The sequence below is a fragment of the Coturnix japonica genome, chromosome 1, assembly GCF_001577835.2.
Source record: "Coturnix japonica isolate 7356 chromosome 1, Coturnix japonica 2.1, whole genome shotgun sequence".
Lineage (NCBI taxonomy): Eukaryota > Metazoa > Chordata > Aves > Galliformes > Phasianidae > Coturnix > Coturnix japonica.
In genome coordinates this window covers 161,346,175-161,366,578 of record NC_029516.1, presented here as the reverse complement: position 1 = coordinate 161,366,578, position 20,404 = coordinate 161,346,175, and the positions used below count along the sequence as shown (strand labels likewise).

At 44.9% G+C, this 20,404-nt stretch overlaps 1 protein-coding gene across 1 annotated transcript; it reads left to right on the top strand.

Annotated features, from left to right (window-relative positions):
- Positions 1-11,711: 11,711 nt before the first annotated feature.
- Positions 11,712-20,404, top strand: RAB39A (RAB39A, member RAS oncogene family). Its single transcript, XM_015852208.2, is given in 6 exon segments — positions 11,712-12,377; positions 19,836-19,956; positions 19,959-19,989; positions 19,992-20,110; positions 20,112-20,255; positions 20,257-20,404. Coding segments are annotated over 6 exon segments (765 nt in total). The 5' UTR covers positions 11,712-12,054; the 3' UTR covers positions 20,284-20,404.

Below are 20,404 nucleotides of genomic sequence, written 5' to 3'. Positions count from 1 at the left end.
GCAGTTGCCTCAGGCCTTCACCCTTTGATTTTACCCAGATTCTACACAGCCGTGAGCTCCTCTAAGCCTTCAGTCTTCTGAAGCCTTCTCAGCTCGGCAGAGAAGGACCTGGGGGTCCTGATGGACGAAAGACTCAACATGAGCCAGCAGTGCGCTCTGGCAGCCCGGAAAGCAAATGGGATCCTGGGCTCCATCAGGAGAGGGGTGGTCAGCAGGGATAGGGAGGTGATTGTCCCTCTCTACTCTGCTCTTGTGAGGCCCCATCTGGAGTACTGTGTCCAGGTGTGGAGCCCTCAGTACAAGAAAGACATGGAGATTTTGGAAAGGGTCCCGAGGAGGGACAGGAAGATGATCAGGGGGCTGAAGCACCTCCCCTATGAGGACAGGCTGAGGGAGTTGGGTTTGTTCAGCCTGGAGAAGAGAAGGTTGCGGGGTGACCTCATTGCAGCCTTTCAATACCTGAAGGGAACTTACTCCCAGGAGGGGAGTAAACTCTTCGAAAGGGCTGACAATAGCAGGACACAGGGAAATGGATCCAAGTTAAAAGAGGGAAGATTTAGGTTGGATGTTAGGGGGAAGTTCTTCACTAGGAGAGTGGTTAGGCCCTGGAACAGGCTGCCCAGTGAGGTTGTGGATGCCCTGTCCTTGGAGGTGTTCAAGACCAGGTTGGACGGGGCCCTGGGCAACCTGATCTAGTAAATGTGTGTGTTTGGTGGCCCTGCCAGGCAGGGGGGTTGGAACTACATGATCCTTGAGGTCCCTTCCAACCCAGGTCATTCTGTGATTCAGTCCCCACCTTTGGTGTCAAGCACCACGTGTAAGGGTTTATCCTGCCCCAGTTGCCATCGCTTACATCTTAGCAAAAGGCACTCAGCTCACCTGGAGGAGCTGGTGGCATTTTGCACGATGTTGTTTTAGTGACTGACTTCTGAGGACACCCTGCCTGCATCACAGGTGATGGGCTCAAACCCCGGGTTCCTAATGAAAGGGGGAAAAAAGAAATCCTGTTTTGACTCTCACAAGAAATCAATCTGTCAGGATTAGCTGTGATCATTATGAGTCAGGTAATGCTGGTTCTGATTTTCCATAGTCTAGAATACAAATAAGAGTGCAAAGCTGAAGCTGAAGTAGCAGACATTGTGTATGTGATCACAACTGATCTCCACAGCTGTGCCATTCTCTTTGCCTTGTGGTGTTTTTCACACACATTGGCAACATGCTGATTCTCCAGAGGTGGGAAATGAGTCTCTGGTGCCTTTTGTCTCCAGTGAAGCTCTTGGAACTGCTCAGCGCAGGTGGGCTGTGTCTCACGGGTACATTTGTTAGACTTTGGGACTAAGTTCAATTCACAGTGTGATAAACTTTGCTATCTGAGCCAGGTTTTATGGCCTGTGGGCAGGCACAGCCATGAATGCAGAAATATCTGAGATATCTACATGTGACTTTGTGTTAAGGCAGTCCTGCTTCAGGCTCCTGCTTTTACCACCATTCTGTGTTCACTTCAGCTGTGGCCATGTCTGCCTGTTCCAGGATCTTGACAGCATCTGCTCTAAGTAAAGTGAAATGCTGTGTTGTACACATAGACGATATACACCGTATATGGCTGCTCTCTGCTTTTACTTTATCTACAAAAGGAAACACAAAATATCATGGGTGAACTTCATCTGAGACTGCTGAAGTGATTCCACAGCAAGCAGAATTGTGAGGGTTTTTTTTAACTGAAAGCATTTATACCACTAGAGGTCCTCCGTGGCCAGATTATCATTTCTACATTTTTTTTTCTATAGATCTTTAAGAATGCTAAAAACAAAGATTGGTTCAACAATTGCACACGTAACATTTCTAATCTTTCATTAATTTACGCTATTTCTTCACCATAACTTATTTTCTCTTAGAAAAAATAAAGACCCAAATCAGGATATACATTTCAAGCAACATAGAACACCGATTTTATCTGCTGCTTCATGATTTATCTTCTTACTTTTCTGAGTTAAAACTGTTTGAAAGCTGTTTGGAAGAACTGTGCAACCTTGGGAACTTGAGTAGCAGGACTGAGATTAAATTCATCTCTACAAAACACGGTACCACTTATCTGGAAAATAGTAACAAATACGTGGTGTATATGCTCATTATTTGGAAACAATTAGGAACTAAGACAAAGGAGGACTTGCTGTTCTCAGAATGGCCGTGAGCTAGGAACATTTAGCGTTAGCACAAAGGGCACACAATGGCAATGGGCACAAACTGGCACCCAGGAGGTTCCATCTGAACACCAAGAGCACTGCTGTGCTGTGCAGGTGATGGAGCACTGTCACAGGATGACCAGAGGCTGTGGAGTTTCCTTGGAGATCTTCCAAAGCCACCTGGACATGGCCCTGAGCACCCTGCTCTGGGTGACCCTGCTGGGGTAACGGCTGGGACAAGCGACCTCCAGAGCTCCATTCCAACCTCAGCCATCATGTGATGCTGAGATTCTGTGATCAGCTGGAATCAAGACAGAGATAACAAGAAAATAATAACCCAGAAGCCAAGCATTCATCTCTGAGTACATCAATGTTCTGGGGCTGGCCTGTTCATATGAGGTGTGACCCAGGAAAAAAGTCAGGTTTTTGTGGCAGACAAAGTGCCCCAGAGGCCTGAGTAAACCAACATGAGCATTCATTTAAATCATAGTCAGCAAGATTTCAAAGGGCACTTGGCTTCACCTTCGAACACAATTGCCCCCAGTGTTCAGTCCTCCAGCCCTGGCAATATCTTAGACAATACTAGAAGAGCCAAGGGGCAGATGGAGATTACAGCCTCATTGGAAAGACAGACATAACAATGCCCAAGGATCATCAACATTTGCATCTTCTTAGAACATGTTGATAGCATGACTTTGTTCCAAATGCTCTGACCCAGAAATGAAAACTCTTCCTCATTCCTCTAGCAGATTTCTTTGACTTTCTAGAAGTACATTTGTCCGGTGGCTTCATGGAATAACATTTAACACTTCCATCTGTCCAGCTGCAGCCGATAATAAGACCTCTCCAACATACATCTTCTCTTCTTTGAATCAAACAAACTAGTTTTGATTTTATTTTATTTAAGTTGATCGCTTTGAAAGCTGTGAAAATAGTACTTGAAAAGACACAGCCTAGAGTTTTCTGTTTGCAGACTGGGTTGCACTTTATTCAGGAATCACAGAATCATAGAATCACTTTGGCTGGAAGGGACCTTAAAGACCAACCAGTTCCAGTCCCCTGCCATGGGCAGGGCTGCCACCCACCAGCTGAGGCTGCCTATGGCCCCATCCAACCTGGCCTTGATCATCTCCAGGGATGGGGCACCTCAGCTTCCCTGTGTGACGTGGTGTAGGGAGCCTGCTTTGGCAGGGGAGTTGGACTCAATGATCTCTAGAGGTCCCTTCCAACCCCTACAATTCTGTGATTCTATGATTCCCCAGGCAGCCTGTGTCAGTGCCTCATCAACCTCTGCATCACCCTCCTAACATCTAACCCAAATTTCCCCTCTTCTAGTTTAAAGCCATTCTCCCTTGTCCTATTACTGTTAGTATAAAAAGTCAGTCTCCCTCCTATTTATAAGCTCCCTTCAGTATCAGAAGGCCACAGTGAGGCCTCCCTGGGGCCTTCGCTTGTCCAGATGAGACCCCTGTGTCCACTCCCAATCTAACAGAAGAGTTGGGCAGTGTGCCCATACATACATATATATATACAGTGTATATATGTATATACACACTGCGCAACTCTTATATATATATATATATATATAGTTAGTTAGTTAGTTAGAACCACAGAATAATTTAGGTTAGAAGGAATCTGGAGGTTATTTGTCTTGTGTCTCTGATCAAAGCAGGGTCATCTAGAACAGGCAGTTCAGAACAACGTCCAGTTAAACTCGAATATCTCCAAGGCTGGAGATTTCACAACTCTCTGGGCTCCTGCCCCAACTTATAAGTACCCACTGATTTTGTCTAGATGGTCTCTGATCATATTGTGCTTGACCAGAGGGAAATCTTCCATTCTCCAGACTGCCCCTCTTACCTCCAGGATCTGGGACTCCCAAGGGGCACTTGGAAAACACAAAACAAGAGAAAACAAAATCAAAAACCCAAAATCTTTTCTCAAGAACATTCAATTTCAGTGTTAAGTATTCAAAGACTTTGTGGGAAATATAAGCCTGTTCTGTTTTCACTGGATTTTAGGTTCGATATTTTTATTTTTTAAATTTTCAGAAGTCCTGCTGTCTTTCTAAGTCCACTTTCTTGAAGTTCACTTAAATTCTTTCTTTAAGTGAAGAGAGAGCAGAAAACATTACATGAAAGTAGAGCAAAAGTTAAAGAGATTAGGTGTCAACCAGACTTGTGGAACCACATTCCAGTCTTTGTTTTAATCTTGGCAAGACATTCTTCTAATGACTAAATGATGCGAGCTGCACCTTTAACATAACATTAATTTAGCTGAACTTTCACCATGTTGGAAGATACTGGAAGACATTTTGTACCTACAGTGTAACATAGAATCAATATTTTTTTGTTCTTGTAGAAAAACACAGAATGAGCAGGGTTGGTTTGGGGTTTGGTACATACTTTCTATTGCGTCTGTGAGAGAAGAAAAAAGAATATCTAGACTGACCAACTGGAATTTTACTACAAAATGACTGTTCCATGAAAGTTGTCATTTTCTGTGTGTGTCCAGCTCACTATGTTCAGTTTTGTTTGGCTGATCTGTGTGATGCCTCTTCAGCTTACAGATTCTTCAGGCACTCTACATACATCTACTACATCCACCAGCATCCCTTAGTCCTCCGCTGCTACTCAGCCCAACGATACCACTAAATCCTCTGCTACAAACTCAGTGCCAGAACTTGAAGATGAAAAATGGCTCACAGCTTTATCATTTTTGCTGGAGTTGTTACTTATATACATGAAGTATATTATATATATTTCTATGCAGCCTTTGACAATTCCTCTTCACTCAATGCAGCGTAAGAAAGCCAAAAGGTTGGACACCTTTGGGCTGAACAGAACATGATTGAAGGTAACGTGTAGAGTTTGTCATGCGTGACATGGGCTTTTTCTACCTCTGCGTGTGAAAATATTTATTTTTAACACTCCTGTTTGGACTTCAGGACGGATTTCCAGCATCTCCTCCCACTCCCCCGTGGAGGAGGCTCAGCTCTCATGGCAGCAGCGGCCGCCCCCTGGCGCTCAGATGAAGCCTTTACCACAAGGCTCAGCGACGTGGGTTGGATTTGTGTTTTCTTTCACAATCTCCTCATCCTGTGGAAGCGATGGCGTAATCCTGGAGGGATTGTATGAGTTAGTGTGGTGGTTCCTGCTGCGCTGTATATTGCACTGACAAGGGGTCATGAGGGTCTGTTGGCCTCTGTTCTGCTCCCTGGGTTCCCCAGAAGTTGCAGGGATGATCCTGGATCCTGGTTACAAGTCTTTCCTTACCCTGCGGTCTCCTTAGTTACAGAGTTGGTTACATCGTTGATGATAAAGCCATTTCATTCCGATTTGCTGTCACTTCCTGGTTGCTCCAGTCATTTAGGATGCTTTTGCAATCCGCGTTGATCACTGGGTTGTTTGCACAGCCATCTGTGCTATCTTGGCTATCTGCTTCTCTAAGCAGACCAAAACCACTCAGTTGTTAGGGGCAGGTGGTTGATCATGCTAAGTCATGATCATCTTAGTCATCACACTAAGTAAATTTCATTAATTTGTTGCTGCTGCAACTTCAGTAAAGCCTCCAACCTTCCCCCCAAATAATGTACAAGAAAATAAACATTAGCTGTGTCAGCAGATTATACTGGCTCAATCTAGTCACTTCAAGCTCAGCAGATATATTCATGCCTCATTTGTCCAGGCAGTTCTTCCAGATAGGTGAAACTCAATGACACCTAACAGACACAGGATTTCTTTGTTTAAGTTCTGCAAAAAGCTCATGGAGAGTTATCTTCCCATCCTGGCTCAGCAATTACATCACATATCATTGTCTTCTCTGTCCTTTGTGAGGCCTGCAATGGTATAAAGCATAAAAAGGGTCACAGGATAGGACAGAGACACTGGGAAGGCAATTAGAACTAATTATTAGAACTAATATTCCTCTTCAGAAATTATCAGAATGCATCTGGGGCAAATGTGAGTATCTGGGAAAAACAGAAAACCATAAGAGGGGGCGATAAATTATGGGGTTCCTTCAGCAATGCAACACTACAAAAGATAGTAATGGCTTCAACCAACGTACTCACAGGATCTACAGCACAACACTGAGACAAAGAACATTCTTTATTAGCTGAAATCTGCATTGTTTCATGCACTGGCACTTCCCAAACAGAAGATGTAGGAGGTGGACTTCATCATGCAGAAAAATGTGTGGAATCCCACAAGGATTTGGTAGAACAGATTGGATATTCCTGTGTTTTTCTAACACTTTACCGAGCTGATTGTACTTCAGTAACTGTGATGTCTAAAATAGCAAGATTGTGGAGATAGATACTACTACATTTGCAATAAACAGACATAAGATTTTGAGGGAGGAGATGGTTGGCAAGGAGAGGCATCCAGAGGGACAGATGACAGGCTTGTCGATCAGGTATAGGTAGTTTATTTGTGTGAACAGGAATGGCCTGATAGTTGGCAACCTGTGAAGCAACTTACTTGTTATAAAGCATTCATTAAGCAAACACATAGTTCCCAGGCTTTAATGTTAAGAGCCGTGACTTTTAATTCCCTATCTTTGAAATTATCATGTAGTTCCTTCTGGAAGATTGGGTTTGAGAAGTTAGAAGTGCTCCTAGCTCCATCTGGGTGTTTCTGTTCTTTACTGACTGCTTCCATGACTTCCTTCTGCTGAGGGGTTGTTTTACTTGCACCCATTTCTCAGAGCCATTAAAATGCCTCAGGCAGATCTCTGTGATGATATGTATATGTGAGACCCATGGATTTGGATTATTCAGTTGTGCAGCTTCCCTTCCCCCACAGTGTTTGTACACATCTACCTGAGCAACATAAGGAACGTCTTCACCTTAATCAGACAAGGTCATATCCTAAGAGGATTAACTGTGAAATGCATACAGGAAATCATTAATAATACCATAACGTGAAACAAGTTTATAACTCCTACTACACTGCCCTAGAATCTTCCTCTCTTCTTTGCCTGTAAAGAGCTCCATGCATTCCAAACACTGCACCAGAAGAACAAACAAACAAACAAGAAAAACCTTCCAGCAACGTACAGCAAACAAAGACTGTGTTAAACAATAAACACAATTTTTTTCCAACATATTTCCCTTTATTTGATGAAGGTTTTATGACACATTACTTTTTTTTCTCAACCACCTCAACTCCTGCTAACACATCCCTAATGAGAATTTGCCACCCATATCTTAATGGCGTTCCACAAGTCTGTGGCTTTTCTTTGTTATTTCCAGGCAAACTGCTCTCTGTCTGTTCTGAGGTCTGAAGCTGGAGCTGTAATCAAAGCTGAAGAATATGCAGTCTGTGTCTGTGTCTTCCAAGCAGAGACATGTTGGCATTCTGGTAACACAGTCATGAGAGCTGCATGCAAACCAACATAGAGAAAAGACTTCACAGAGTGCTGGAGATGTAAAATAAAGCAGTACTCTCATTACACACAAACTGAAACTTAATCAGGCTTCAACAGAAAGTTATCGTTTTTCTTTAGCTTTTTAATTCACCTGTGAGTCGCTGAGCCCTACAGAACAGAAGGTTAAAGGAATATGTTACAGTTACACAAATGGAGCAGAACTGTTTGAGTCCAGAAGCTTGCAGGTGGTTTCCAGTCCTGCAAAGGCTGCCTCTGTGATCTCACTCAGAAAACCTGGATGTGGTTGCCTCAACCCCACTTCTTGACATGAAGATACCATTGTAGCACACTGAATATGGCCACAGTGATATTTATCACTGACGCCATTTTGGTGCCCAACACACCTCAAAATGACCCAATTTTGGGTCTTCTTGCCCAATTTTGGGTCTTTTTACCCAATTTTGACCACTTGAAGAGCCAGCACCGCCAGTAGAGCATTGGCCAACCCCAACCTCAACCCAACCATGGCCAACAAAAGCCTTGATGGGAGTTCAGCAATCATCTGTCTCTAAGTTACCTGAATGCAAAGTGCTAGTGCTAGCAGTACATAACTGTTACTTCTTTTTTGATACCTCCATGCTTTTTTGATATTTCCATGCCTGAGGAGACTTTTTATAACTTTTATTTCCAAAGCACATTTTTAACATCATCTTCAATGTCAGGGAGGCATAAGAATTGTGGTTCTGATCTTACAGTTTGTTGTTTTTTCTTCACTGCAGACAGAAACTATCCTACAGCCAGTGTCATTTAAAACAGAATCTGAGCGCTATGATTGCCACGGCCTTAATCATAGTACTGAGAAGAAGTGCACGGCAAGCCTTTGCAAGACAAGAGACTGCTTGAATCAGCGTCAGCATTCCTAAGAAGAAGACGTGCTCTTTGCCATTGAGTCCCTCGTAAGCAAATTCAGTGATACTGAGAATATGTATTAGTTTACACTAATAAGAGTGGCTGTATGCAGCTTTGTCCTCATCAGCATTCAGCACTCCTAGCCCTTAATCCCAGTTTCCACTGATGCAGGCAGGCATAGACCTGCTCAGCAGCTACTGCAGAACTGTCTCTATATTCATAGTGTGAAAGTGAGCGGGTTTTTTCACCATATTGTCAGGTGCTTATTGCTCAGTGCTTTAATCAAACTGTACCATTGCCTTGGGTTTCTGTTTGCTTTCACTCCTTAGAACTCCCTAGTCCTATGCATCGTCTTCTAGTACTTTGGGTTTTTTTTTTCCTTAATGAATTACTTCAGGATATTTATATCTGCTTCTTACTGAGAGCAGAGAGTTCCATAAACCATAGCTGAAGTTTATGTTAGCTTCAGAGTGACTCACTGAATAACACCACAGGAGAAAGTGTGAAACCCATCCAATACTATCAACTGCAAACAGCAAGAAGAGCAGCAGATTTATTCTCGTAACACTTAGGAGATTTTAGGGCAGACTGAACATATCAGCATAGTGCAACTGTGCTACTCAGATACTAAACTTCTATGTGTGCCTCAAAGAAATTGATGAAGAAACATTACCAGAATGTTATGGTTTAAGAAACATCCTTCCCATTATCATGTGAAACCCAACTGGCTCCATGGCACTGAAGGAGAAGGTGGATCACTGTCATTAGTAGGAAGTATCCCATCTTTAGTACTGCTCTATTGAGGGAGAGAGAGCTGACAGCATCTTCCAACAGTTTATCCATAGTGAGACTTTCTCTGATGGAACGAGCAGCTGTGTCATCCTCCAGGCTGATAACCTGGGCCATACATACAGGCCTGGCATCTTACTTTCAAACTGCTGCCTCAGTTCTCTTAGGCTCTTTGGAAAGCAGTTTCACAGTCCCAAACCAGGGTTGTGCATCAGTTACTGTGGTAGTAAGTCTCTCTATGACATGTGCCTGTTGTTCAGCAGCATCTCTGTAATCCACAGTGACCTACCCACACCAAAGAAAGTTAGGAAAAGTCCACGGGAAGTCAATAAAAGTGAGGAGAAATCAGTAACTTTTAGGGTTCTGAGTTACACTTTCATGCACACCTATCTAATAATGCAGTAGATTTAGAGGTAGGGAGTTTTATTACTATTTCCCAGAATTTAAGTCTGATTCACCTCGGGAAGATCAGACTCAAGTTGCCAATGCCATAATGGCAGCAATTGAAAGAAGGTCAGGTTCGAGTTGCTGCTTTAACCTCTCTGCTTTAACTGTTCCAGCTCCTCAAATCAAAACAATTTCTCATCTCTTTTCAGCTGCTGGTCAGAGATCTCTGTGACAGGTTCTGTGCTGTCAGCGCCTCTGCATTCTCTGTCAGACTAGCAAAAAGTACGTGGCTTGGCGATGAATTTCACCCACTTTGTCCACTCCATATCAAACATACCACAGGTTTCTTAGGTAGCATCTCACATCTGGCGTTCGAAAGATCCCAGATGACATATTTGGGTACATGTATATGATGTGAATTTCTGTCTTTCTACAGCTTAGTTAGGCTGGCCAGACACTGGCAACCTGCAAGTAGGTAGAAACATGTCCAGCTCAACTGTAGGCAAACTGACTTCTTTCATCTATAGGAATGACGCGAGCTGTATAGCTCGTGGGTGTGAGGTTCTTCCAATCTTGTCTGCAGAGCCCAACAACCTGTTGTGCCTCATCATCAGGGCAGACAGTCTGAGCCTGAAGGCCTGGTGGTGTCAGCAGGGATGGTGATCCAGGGAGGGCCTGGGTGCTACACAATGGGAATCAAGCTGCTGATACCACATACCTCACGCCTCTGTTTCGCAAGCAAATAGTTCTTGTATCCAAGTGCCACTTTAGCCAAAACACGTAGAAAGGATTGCTAGGAATGTCCTGGAAACACGTCACACCTTAACCTGCAATTACAGGTATAATTTCACTCCTCCACACCATGGAGCTGCACAAAATACCTAAGCCTGCATTGTGCTGTGTCTTTATCTGGTCTCACACTTGTCACTGCCTAATGCATCAGAGTAACAAACCAGTTAGGGTACAGGAAACCTGCTGATTACTGTCCCACAGAGTTGCAAGAGAAGCTTAGGTTCAGTACACCCTCACCCACCATGAACAGTCAGTCTTATATTTGCATCTGTGACTGACATAACAGAGGAAAGCAGCCAGTTGCATGAAAGAAACCATCACCCATTTGCTCTGCCTGCCTTTTCCTGAACAAAGTGCCCATCAATACGTGCCTGCTTGCTGCTGTTTTGGGCTCCAGAGACCTGGAGCTCCTGTTTATCAGGCCCTAACGCCCTCAGCAGCAATTTGAGACCTGTAAGAGTCATGGAATCACAGCATCACGGAATATCCCAAGTTGGAAGGGAACCAAAAAGAACACGGAGGCCACACAGCACCGCTCAAAATCCAAACCCAGTGTCTGAGAGCGCTGTCCAAACACTCCCCGAGCTCCAGCACTCGCGGCCGTGCCCACTGCCCTGTGCAGGCTGTTCCCTGCCCACCGCCCTGTGGTGCAGCCCCTTTCCCTCACCCCCAGCCGCCCCTCCCCTGACAGCTCCATGCCGTTCCCTGTCGCTGTCACACAGAGCAGAGCTCAGCGCTGCCCCTCGGCTCCCTGTGAGGAGCTGCAGCCGCCATCAGGCCTCCCCTCAGCCTGCTCTGCTCTGGGCTCAGCACACCCGGGGACCTCCGCTGTTCCTCGCACATTTTGTCCCCCCAGCAACGCCTGGTTGGTGTCTGCTGTCCCGTGTGGTCAGGCTTTAGCAGAAATCATAGGAGACACGCTCAGCACATTTATCACAGCATGATGTTGAGCCAAAGTTCCCGGAGGCAAAGACATCTGGCAGGTGGGCACCTACACCGGCACTATCGCTCTGCCACAGCGGTAGCGGTACTTCACAACGCTACGCGCAGATTGTCTCACTTCCCTCTCCTCCCCTGAGCTCATCATTTCTCAGGCCATTGAGCAGCTCTCCCTGCGCACATCCTGCCCACTGACTCTCCCTCTCCCTGCTCCTCCCCCAGGTCCACCCTCCCCTCTCCCCCTCCTCCGTCTCCCGCACCCACGTGCCGGTTCGCAGACAGCCGCCCCGCTCCTTCCCCCCGTGCTCTCACGACCCCGCTCCCCACTCGGTCCATCAGACTCACAGCCCACCATCCCCTCCCTCCCCCCTCTCCCTCTCTGCGGGGCGGTCCCTGCTGTCCGCACACCCCGCTGTTGGGAGGCGCTGCCGGTCGGCCCGTCCCCTCCGCAGTATCGCAGCCGGCCGAGGGCGGGCGCAGCGCGTTGGCGTGGTGCTGAACGGACAGCGCCCGCGGGGGCCACCGCCCTCCCGCCCCGCCCCGCCCCGCCGAGCGCTGGGGGCCGTGGGGAGCCCCGGGAGCGGGGCGGGGGGACGCGGCCTCCACCCGCGCTGTCGGAACTCCCACAGTCCCTCATTCCTCCGTCCTGCCCCCGGCCGGGCCGCCCGCGCCCTACAACGCGCCCATGCCGGGCGTTGGGGCGATCGGAGCGCGGTGCAGGCACCGGCCGCGGAGGAGTCCCCGAGAGAAGCCCGAGGCAAAGCCGGGCGAGGCCGGGGCCGCCATGGACGCGGCGATTTGGATCTACCAGTTCCGGCTGATCGTGCTGGGAGACTCCACCGTGGGCAAGTCGTGTCTCCTGCACCGCTTCACCGAGGGCCGCTTCCCCGGGCCGCTGCACTCGGACCCCACGGTGGGGGTGGATTTCTTCTCCAGGCTGGTGGAGATCGAGCCGGGCAAGAGGATCAAGCTGCAGATCTGGGACACGGCCGGGCAGGAGCGCTTCAGGTGGGTGCATTGAACTCCTCGCCTCCCGGCTGCTGTACCCCAAAGATCCCTGCCTGCTCCCCGCCTGTATCCCCACCCCACTGCCCGTCACTCCCCCCTGCTGCAAACCATCATTCTCACTCCAGTGCCCATCACTCCCATTCCATTGCCCACCATCCCCTTCACTCCAGTGCCCACTGTCGCTCTCACTCCACTGCCCACCATCGTTTTCACCCCACCACCTACTATCACCCTCACCCTATTACCTACCACTGCTCTCACTCTACTGCCCATTGGTTCCCCTTCTACCTTCCTTCTTCCCCAACCTTCCCCTTCTCAGCTGACCTCCTCACAGTTCAGTCTACTATGCTTGCCCTAAAGTCCTGAACCTAGAGCAGCAAACCCTCCCCAGCATCTATTCCTTCTTCCAGCTGGCGATCCCCACTTTGCTACCCATTTCTTAGGCTGTCATCAGAACTCACCCTCCCTACTGCATTCCTGCTCCCTCCCATGCAAACTGGAGAGGCCAGGCCACCTCCCTGCTTCTCTCGTTTTGCAGCACCGCAGCACTGTGAGCCCAGGCACTATCACAGCCACAGGGCAGCCAGGGACAGCCCCCTCCCAGGGTTTCTTCTGCCTTCAGCACCTGCCCGGCACAGGTGGCTGCTAGGAGCCGTTGATAACACTCAGGTCATTTTCAGTATAGCTGAAATGCTGCACTGATCACCAAATCCTTATCTTTCCTTTCTCTGTCACAAACAAGCAGTAATTTTTTGCATGGGTTTTAGTTTTGATCTAGGGTTTAGTAGGTGTAAATTCAGGCGAGAGCACAGCCCATCTATCCCAATACATGACCCACACTCTCGTTATGGGGTTTAGCAATACGATTGAAATGGGTCTCTTGCTGATGAGAACAGAGCCCTTTCTGTTCTCTGTCTTCCTCTGCAACAGTTGTGCAGATGCTGGCGCTCTGCTGGAGGTGGATTTCAGCCTCTTGCCAGGGATTCGAGCCCTTTTGTTCAAGCACTACAGTGAAACAAAAAAACTTTCTCAGGCAGGCATGAGTCACAGCCTTACATATATCTCTGTGCAGGCAGGGCTCTGAAGGGTCAGCAAAGAAATGACAGTGATCATGGCAAGCTCTCAGCATTTTTCATCCTCAGTGCGCTTTCCAGCAAAGAACGTGAAATTCTAGTAAACAAATGACTAAGGAAGTGTGATCTCTTCATTTTGAATTTGCTGACAAATAGCTGGGATGGCCAATGACAAGGCACTTGGCTGAAAAGAATGCAAATATGGAGTTTTGCATGCGTTTTAACTCAGATGATAGCCACTGTGAATGCTCCGGGGACATGCAGTGATGAGTCATGCACTCAGCTGCTTTAACATTTACCCCTGGTGTACATCTGTGTTTTTTTAATACCTAGCAGTTACAAACTGGAGGGAGCAGTTTTAAACATCTGTGTTTGTCTTTCTGCTAGGAGCTTCTTGTCAGTAGTCGAAGCAAATACCATAGCATTTATTGTGAGGTCTGTTTTATGCTTGCTAAAGAAAACTATAAATATATAGTGATATATATAAACTATAAATATACACTACAGGTTAAAAACTTGCATATTCTGTTCTCTGCTAATGGAGAAGACTGCGGATCACAAGCAAGGTCTGTCTGGGGGAAGAACTAATTATTCTAAGAAGTAACCTCATTCTGTGCAATGCAAAGCAGTTTGAAGCTCAGATTCTCAGTTCTGCTCTGGTTCATTTGTGCTCGTACTTCAGATGGGGGCAAAACCTGCCTGAAAATCACCTCGGGGAATTCCTGGTGAGCAGTGCACAAAGCTGGCTGTGTGATGACTCCCACCTCTTGGGGCACCGGGGACATGCCCGGGGGACAAGTGAGGTGGGACAGAGCTGCCTTCACGTTGTCTTAAAATACAACACTTATATTGATAAAAGAAGGCTGAGAGGGGACTTGATCCATGTTTATAAATACCTGAGGTGTGGGAGCCATAGTGGTGAGGCTGGTCTCTTTTCAGTAGTGTGTGGGGACAGGACTAGGGGTAATAGGATGAAAATACAGGCATAGGAAGTTCCGCAAAATTGCGGAAGAACTTCTTTAAGTGAGGGTGACGGACACTTGGAACAGGCTGCCCAGGGAGGTGGGTGGAGTCTCCTTCTCTGGCTATATTTAAGACCCCGCCTGAACGCCTTTCCTGTGTGACATGGTGTAGGGAGCCTGCTTTGGCAGGGGGTTGGACTCGATGATCTCTAGAGGTCCCTTCCAACCCCTACAATTTTGTGACTTTGTGATTTTCTTGGGGAAATTGTTTTGGAAAGGTTCTTACCTGTGTCCAATTAACCAATCCCACCGTATTTGAACTGGATTTCATGTGCATTCTTTAGAAATCATCCTTAACACACATTGTTTGCATTACTGATCACATGAAGTAATCTTAATGCTTCACAGAAGGGTAAGCAAACTGCAAATGCTGCTGTTGGACAGTTTTCTCTATATATTATATTACTGAGTGTTACGCTCAGCGATATGCATACACGTACTATATGAGCCTAGAGCATTTACATTGATAAACAGTGAGCAGTTGGCTATAAGGAGCTCAGATTAGCTCGCTAACTCCATGCGTGTCCAAGCTGCATTGTCGTACAGACAAACTGAATGATCAGTGCCTCCAAACAGTTTACTAGAACAAGAACCTGCAGACTTGGTTAGTCCTCAGGTCCATCAGAGACAACTAAGTCTGAAACACTAGCGGATATTTCCACCACTGTTTGTTGGGTCTTTTGAGGGAGATTATGCCTGTCATGTTAGAGCAGTCTCCACCCTCTTGCCTTAACTTGGCTTGGTGGTGTCTACATTTGTTCTCACTGATTGTTTAAATGAGGATAACTTTTTGCTCTTCGTATCTTGGTTTGCACACATTTAATTTAATTCAGAGATCAAACTTGTTAGAGTGCAACGGATAGTAGAAGTACTGAAGCATTTCACGAGGCGATGTCGTGAAGAGATGGTTGCGTTCTCCAGGAAAATTACAGGAGACAGACCATTATGGGGATACTTCAGTTAAATTAACTGACTTCTTAGTAGACCATTATATTAACTAGGTACAGTCTGTTTCTAAAACATCCCTTGAAAACAAAATTATCCTTTTTCTTCTGAGGAAGCTGCATGTATTTTCAAACTTACTGCCATTGCAGCGTAGGTCTTAGTCCTGGAATAAAAGTCATTCAAACAATTAGAATTAAAGAGCTTTTAGAAGAAGTTTGGTTCGTCTGGTAAAGATCAGAAAGATCACAGTGAGGAGAAACACTGTGACTGAGTTGAAGTCATCCTGAAGTCATAGACTGAAATGAATTAAATAGAACCTCTTCTAATTGATTTTCAGAAACTAAATTGCTCGGTGGCCATCTGAAGCTTAACAGTGGGCACAGAGTGCTGTTTCCAAGTTAAAGGCATTGTAACGCTATATGTTTATGTACAAGTGGGGGGTGTAATAAAACAAGAATTACCTTTTCAGTAGTGCTTGTATTGATTTTTGTACCTATCAGAAAAAGATGATATAATTCATTAGGTATTTGACGTGGACTGTAGCACACCCATCATGAACAGGTCAGTGCAATGCAAGGAGTGTGCAGCCACACAAATCTCCATTCAGCTCTACAGAGCAGGAGAGCTGTTTCCCTTCACTTAGTGCAACCACAGGAAGAAGGCAGGCTCCCTTCTGATAATACACATATAAAGCTGATCCTCTGGTGCACCATAAGGCCACATACAAACAAGGCTTTGTTTGGGCGCATCCATTAACTACAGCTTTAAGAAGGGAGGGTTCAGAGTCTCTCTGATAGAGAAGCAGGGAGAAAAGGCAGCAGTGTCAGGCTCAAAGCTGCAGAAGAAAAACAAAGTGCTTTAGGCAGAAAGATAAGACACGTGAATAAAGGCAGATGCAGGGCTGGGCTGAAGGGTTCAGTCTACTTTCAATCAAAGTCACAGGCAGATTTGCGAGGTTCCTAGTACACATTAGTTCTGCTTCCCATTTCCAACCAGGATCTCCTCTGAAAGGTCTGCAAGAAAGGGTATAATAGCCAGAACATCATTGCCGGACTTCCGCCAAGGAAGGAAGGCGGCTATTTCATCATTACTTTTTCATCCTGATCCCCACCCTGTCCCAAGCCAAAGGCTTTCAGTCTGCTAAAGGAAATACTTTCCTCTCCCTTCCTTTCCACAGACAATGAATTATGGTGCTGCCAGTAACACAATGCTAGTTTTCCACAGTGCTAGTTTTAAGACAATTAATTAGCTGAATCAAAGTGTTCTGTACATGGGAAGATATTATTTCTGGAATAATTTAGGATCTGTATGAAATAATTGCAGCAATGGAAATTTGAATGTCCTTTATGTGTAAGCTGGATAACATGAATCTTTGCCTATCACCAGCTCCTCATCCTGACCTGAAGAACTGCAGACTATGAAGTTTATTCTTCTCCTAAGAAAATGATGAATAATGGAGTTAAAACCTTCTGCTTGCTGTAGAATCTGATCTCGCAGCAAAAATTTTACCGAAAGAGCACTAAATGCATGTCCAATGGATTTTCTGCTTGTGAAAGAACACCAGAGAGGGCAAAGTCTGGTTTTGTCTAAGGTCTGTGCTTGGTATCTTGTCTCTGATAGAGTCTTTGAATTCTCCAGAGTGCTCTGCTAGACTGTAGTCAATTTGAGGGATTTCCTGAGTGATGCAGTTTGTTCATCTAATTTACTAAACCCCATCAAGCCCTCTGATCCGTTCGACTCTGCCTCTGTTCAGTCCTGCTGTGGAATACAGACAGCCTCTTTGCATTCAGAACATCTCTCCCAAGCAGATCTACAAGGCGACCAGCTGCTGCTTGGAGAGCCCTTTGTGTTTGTGCTTGTTTGTTTGTTTGTTTTTGAATTCTGAACTCAGTTATATTTGGCAGCCCTGGGCTCTTGTACTTGAAGGTTAACTGTGGATATTTATCTTCTCTGTCTAGGACCGTCACTTTCATTCCAAAGGTTTTTTGCATACACATACCTCCTGTCCATAATCAACTCATTCAAGTTTCTTCTTTCTTTTATAAAATCCTGCTCCGCACACGGTTAGCCAACCAAAGAAATCCATCGTTCTCTCTGCGCTTCATCGACACTTTCATTATTTATCTCGCTTATTGGGGAACAGATAGTGCCGTTGTTTATTGAAGGCTTTTCTCTTTCAGCTGCAAGATAAAGTTTGCTGAGGAATGCCTTTTTAAAAGCTACTAGGGCTAGATAGCAACTTATTTGCCTGGTCTGTTGGAAGCTAGCGAGAAATGTCTGGATGGGTTGCATTAGGAAAGTTCCTTTCAGCAGGTCTAAACAGAAACAGCATATTGACAATCACCGAGCCATCCAAAGCTCGGTACCAACATTTATCCAAGGATAAACAATGGGTGGAAATGTCAATCACCGCGCGCTTGGGAGAAGAAGCTGAACACGGCTCTTATCACTCTCTTGGAGGCTTTCCTTTGCACCCTGCACGCACCGCCTACCAGCACCTGTGTTTCACATTCTCTTCACATTGCGCGCTCAGATTGGTTATTACACCACCAGGTTAACACACAATAGTTTATTCTCCTTCGTCCTGTGAATGTGTAGCTTATTCTATGTTGCCCTATATCTATAGCACTTATAAAACGCGATTAATCAACTTCTTAGATTGAGTTCAGCTTCCTTTCTTTGCAGTGAAATCCCAAACCAATATCCCATTTTTGTCAAGCCGTTTTCGAGCTCCACAACAACCACTAATGAGAAGTACATAACATTTTGGAATTATCTACTCATCTATGATCAAAAAAATACCCAATCCATAATAAGAAAAGAAAAAATTAAAAAAGAAAGAAAAGAAAAAGAACACCACAAAAACAAAATGAAGAAAAACCTGAAACTGATCTTTGTGGTATCTTTACTCAATACTTCACAAAATACCCTTTATTTATGGTTACTTTTCATATCCAGGCTGTTTGAATCAATGGGAGGGTAAGCTCACATTCAAACCCTTTCCAGACATACTCTATGAACCATTGCTGGGAAATCGCAGAAAGATCTTTCTGAAATGTCTGGAAAACAAACCCGCTCCCCTGTCATCTAAATAAGACAATTTCAGATGCAGTTTTCTGTGACTAAATGAAGTTATGCAGAGAAAAATTAACTTCGTTAATCTTACGCGTCAAGTCTCTGTAGATGCGAAAAACACTGAGCTACACTGAACGATTAAGCTTCAGTGTTCTGAGATGTTAGAAACGCGCGAACAGTGGAAAATGCTGGACTGATAATAGAATCAGAGAGGGAGCGTTTCTTATCTATGACTATTGTTGGGATTTCAGAGCACACACCTAGGAAGCTGCAATTTCTGCTTTACTCGCACACACACACCGTAATATAGTTGTAATCTTTGGACTTGTCAAGTTTTCTTGTTCTATCCATACGAAAATCAGCGTCATGTTGTCATGAGTAACTTAATGTTCGCTGTCCCATATCGCTGCACGCACACACTCACTTGACCTTTAAAATGTCTTCTTCCACGACTTTTACGCATCTGTCCTGCTAAGACGATTAGAGACCTAAAATCTTTATTATCATTATTATTATTCTCCTTCTGGAACATATTCAAAATCTTTTCAGAGGAAGGATCTCCTTCCAAAATTAATTCTAGTGAATGGTCTGGAACACAGTGAGCTGAAGAATAGAAAACGTCACTACTCTTGGGAGTTTTGTGCCAAAAAAGTAAATGCAATGAATGAAGAGCTTTTCAACCTCCATATGAAAGATCTGCTGGAAGGAGAATTTGTTTTGTCCATGCTGTAACAAGTGTGGTGCCCCAGCGCAGCCAATTTCGTGTAGTGCTGCTGAGAGCATTTCTTAGCATGTTACCCCATGACCTCTGCAAGCACAAATAATAGGGATTATCAGTATCTTGTGGTCAGTCAGTTTGTCCATAAGGAACACAAAAGGATTCAGGTTTCTGGACATTGGCCTGTGTATTTTGTAATTAGACAAAGTTAATGAATGTTTGTGTGAAACTGAATGGACGGAGTTTAAAGCTAACAAGCATTTGACAAACTATCTGTAAGTATTATTTTGTGAACGACATGCACAGTTTGCTAACAACATGTGTCCCCAAATACTCAGCGTTCAAAATTGGCACTAGAAATGTTCACTTCAAGAACGTTTAGAAATACAATTTTTTTAATTTTTTTTTGAAATATGAATTCTTTTGAATATAAGAAAAAATGAAAAACAAGCATTTACATATGGGGGAGTTAAAAAATTCCAATTAATTTCAAAAAAGCAAGATATTTATTAACTTACATAGAGAACTTTAAAGAAACCACTCCATGGAAAAGCATCCTGTTCACAAATAAAGTGAAGATGTATTTTAATTTTCCTTTTTTTGTCTCCTGTTCTTTTCTTTGCAGATCAATAACACGATCTTACTATCGCAATTCTGTTGGCGGCTTGCTGGTCTTTGACATCACAAATCGACGATCTTTTGAACATGTGAAAGACTGGCTGGAAGAAGCAAAAATGCACGTACAAGCCCCTTTCAGATTGTATTTCTGTTAGTAGGACATAATGTGACTTAGTGTCACAGCGTGAGGTGAACAAAGAGAAAGAAGCAGAAAAAACTGTCGTCTGCTGTCGCGTATGAAATACACTACGACACTCAGCAAAAGATTTGTCCACGAATGTCTGAAGAGTCCTTTTACATCCTACACGACCTCTCCATCGCACACCTCTGCTAAAACCAAGGAGAGATCACAATACAAGATGGATGGGAAGGTGTTAAGAGTGGCTTTGTTCCAAATGTTGTCATCCCCACCGCGCAGCCTGTAACAAATGCCCAGAAGACAGTGCGTCTGCTGAGTTTGTAGCATGCCAAAGAACACATCAAGTGTTCGGAAGATGATGCCATCCTAAAACCAGAATAATAATTCTGAAACAATGTTAGATCATGACATAGCTCAATCACAGAATGGTAACTTGC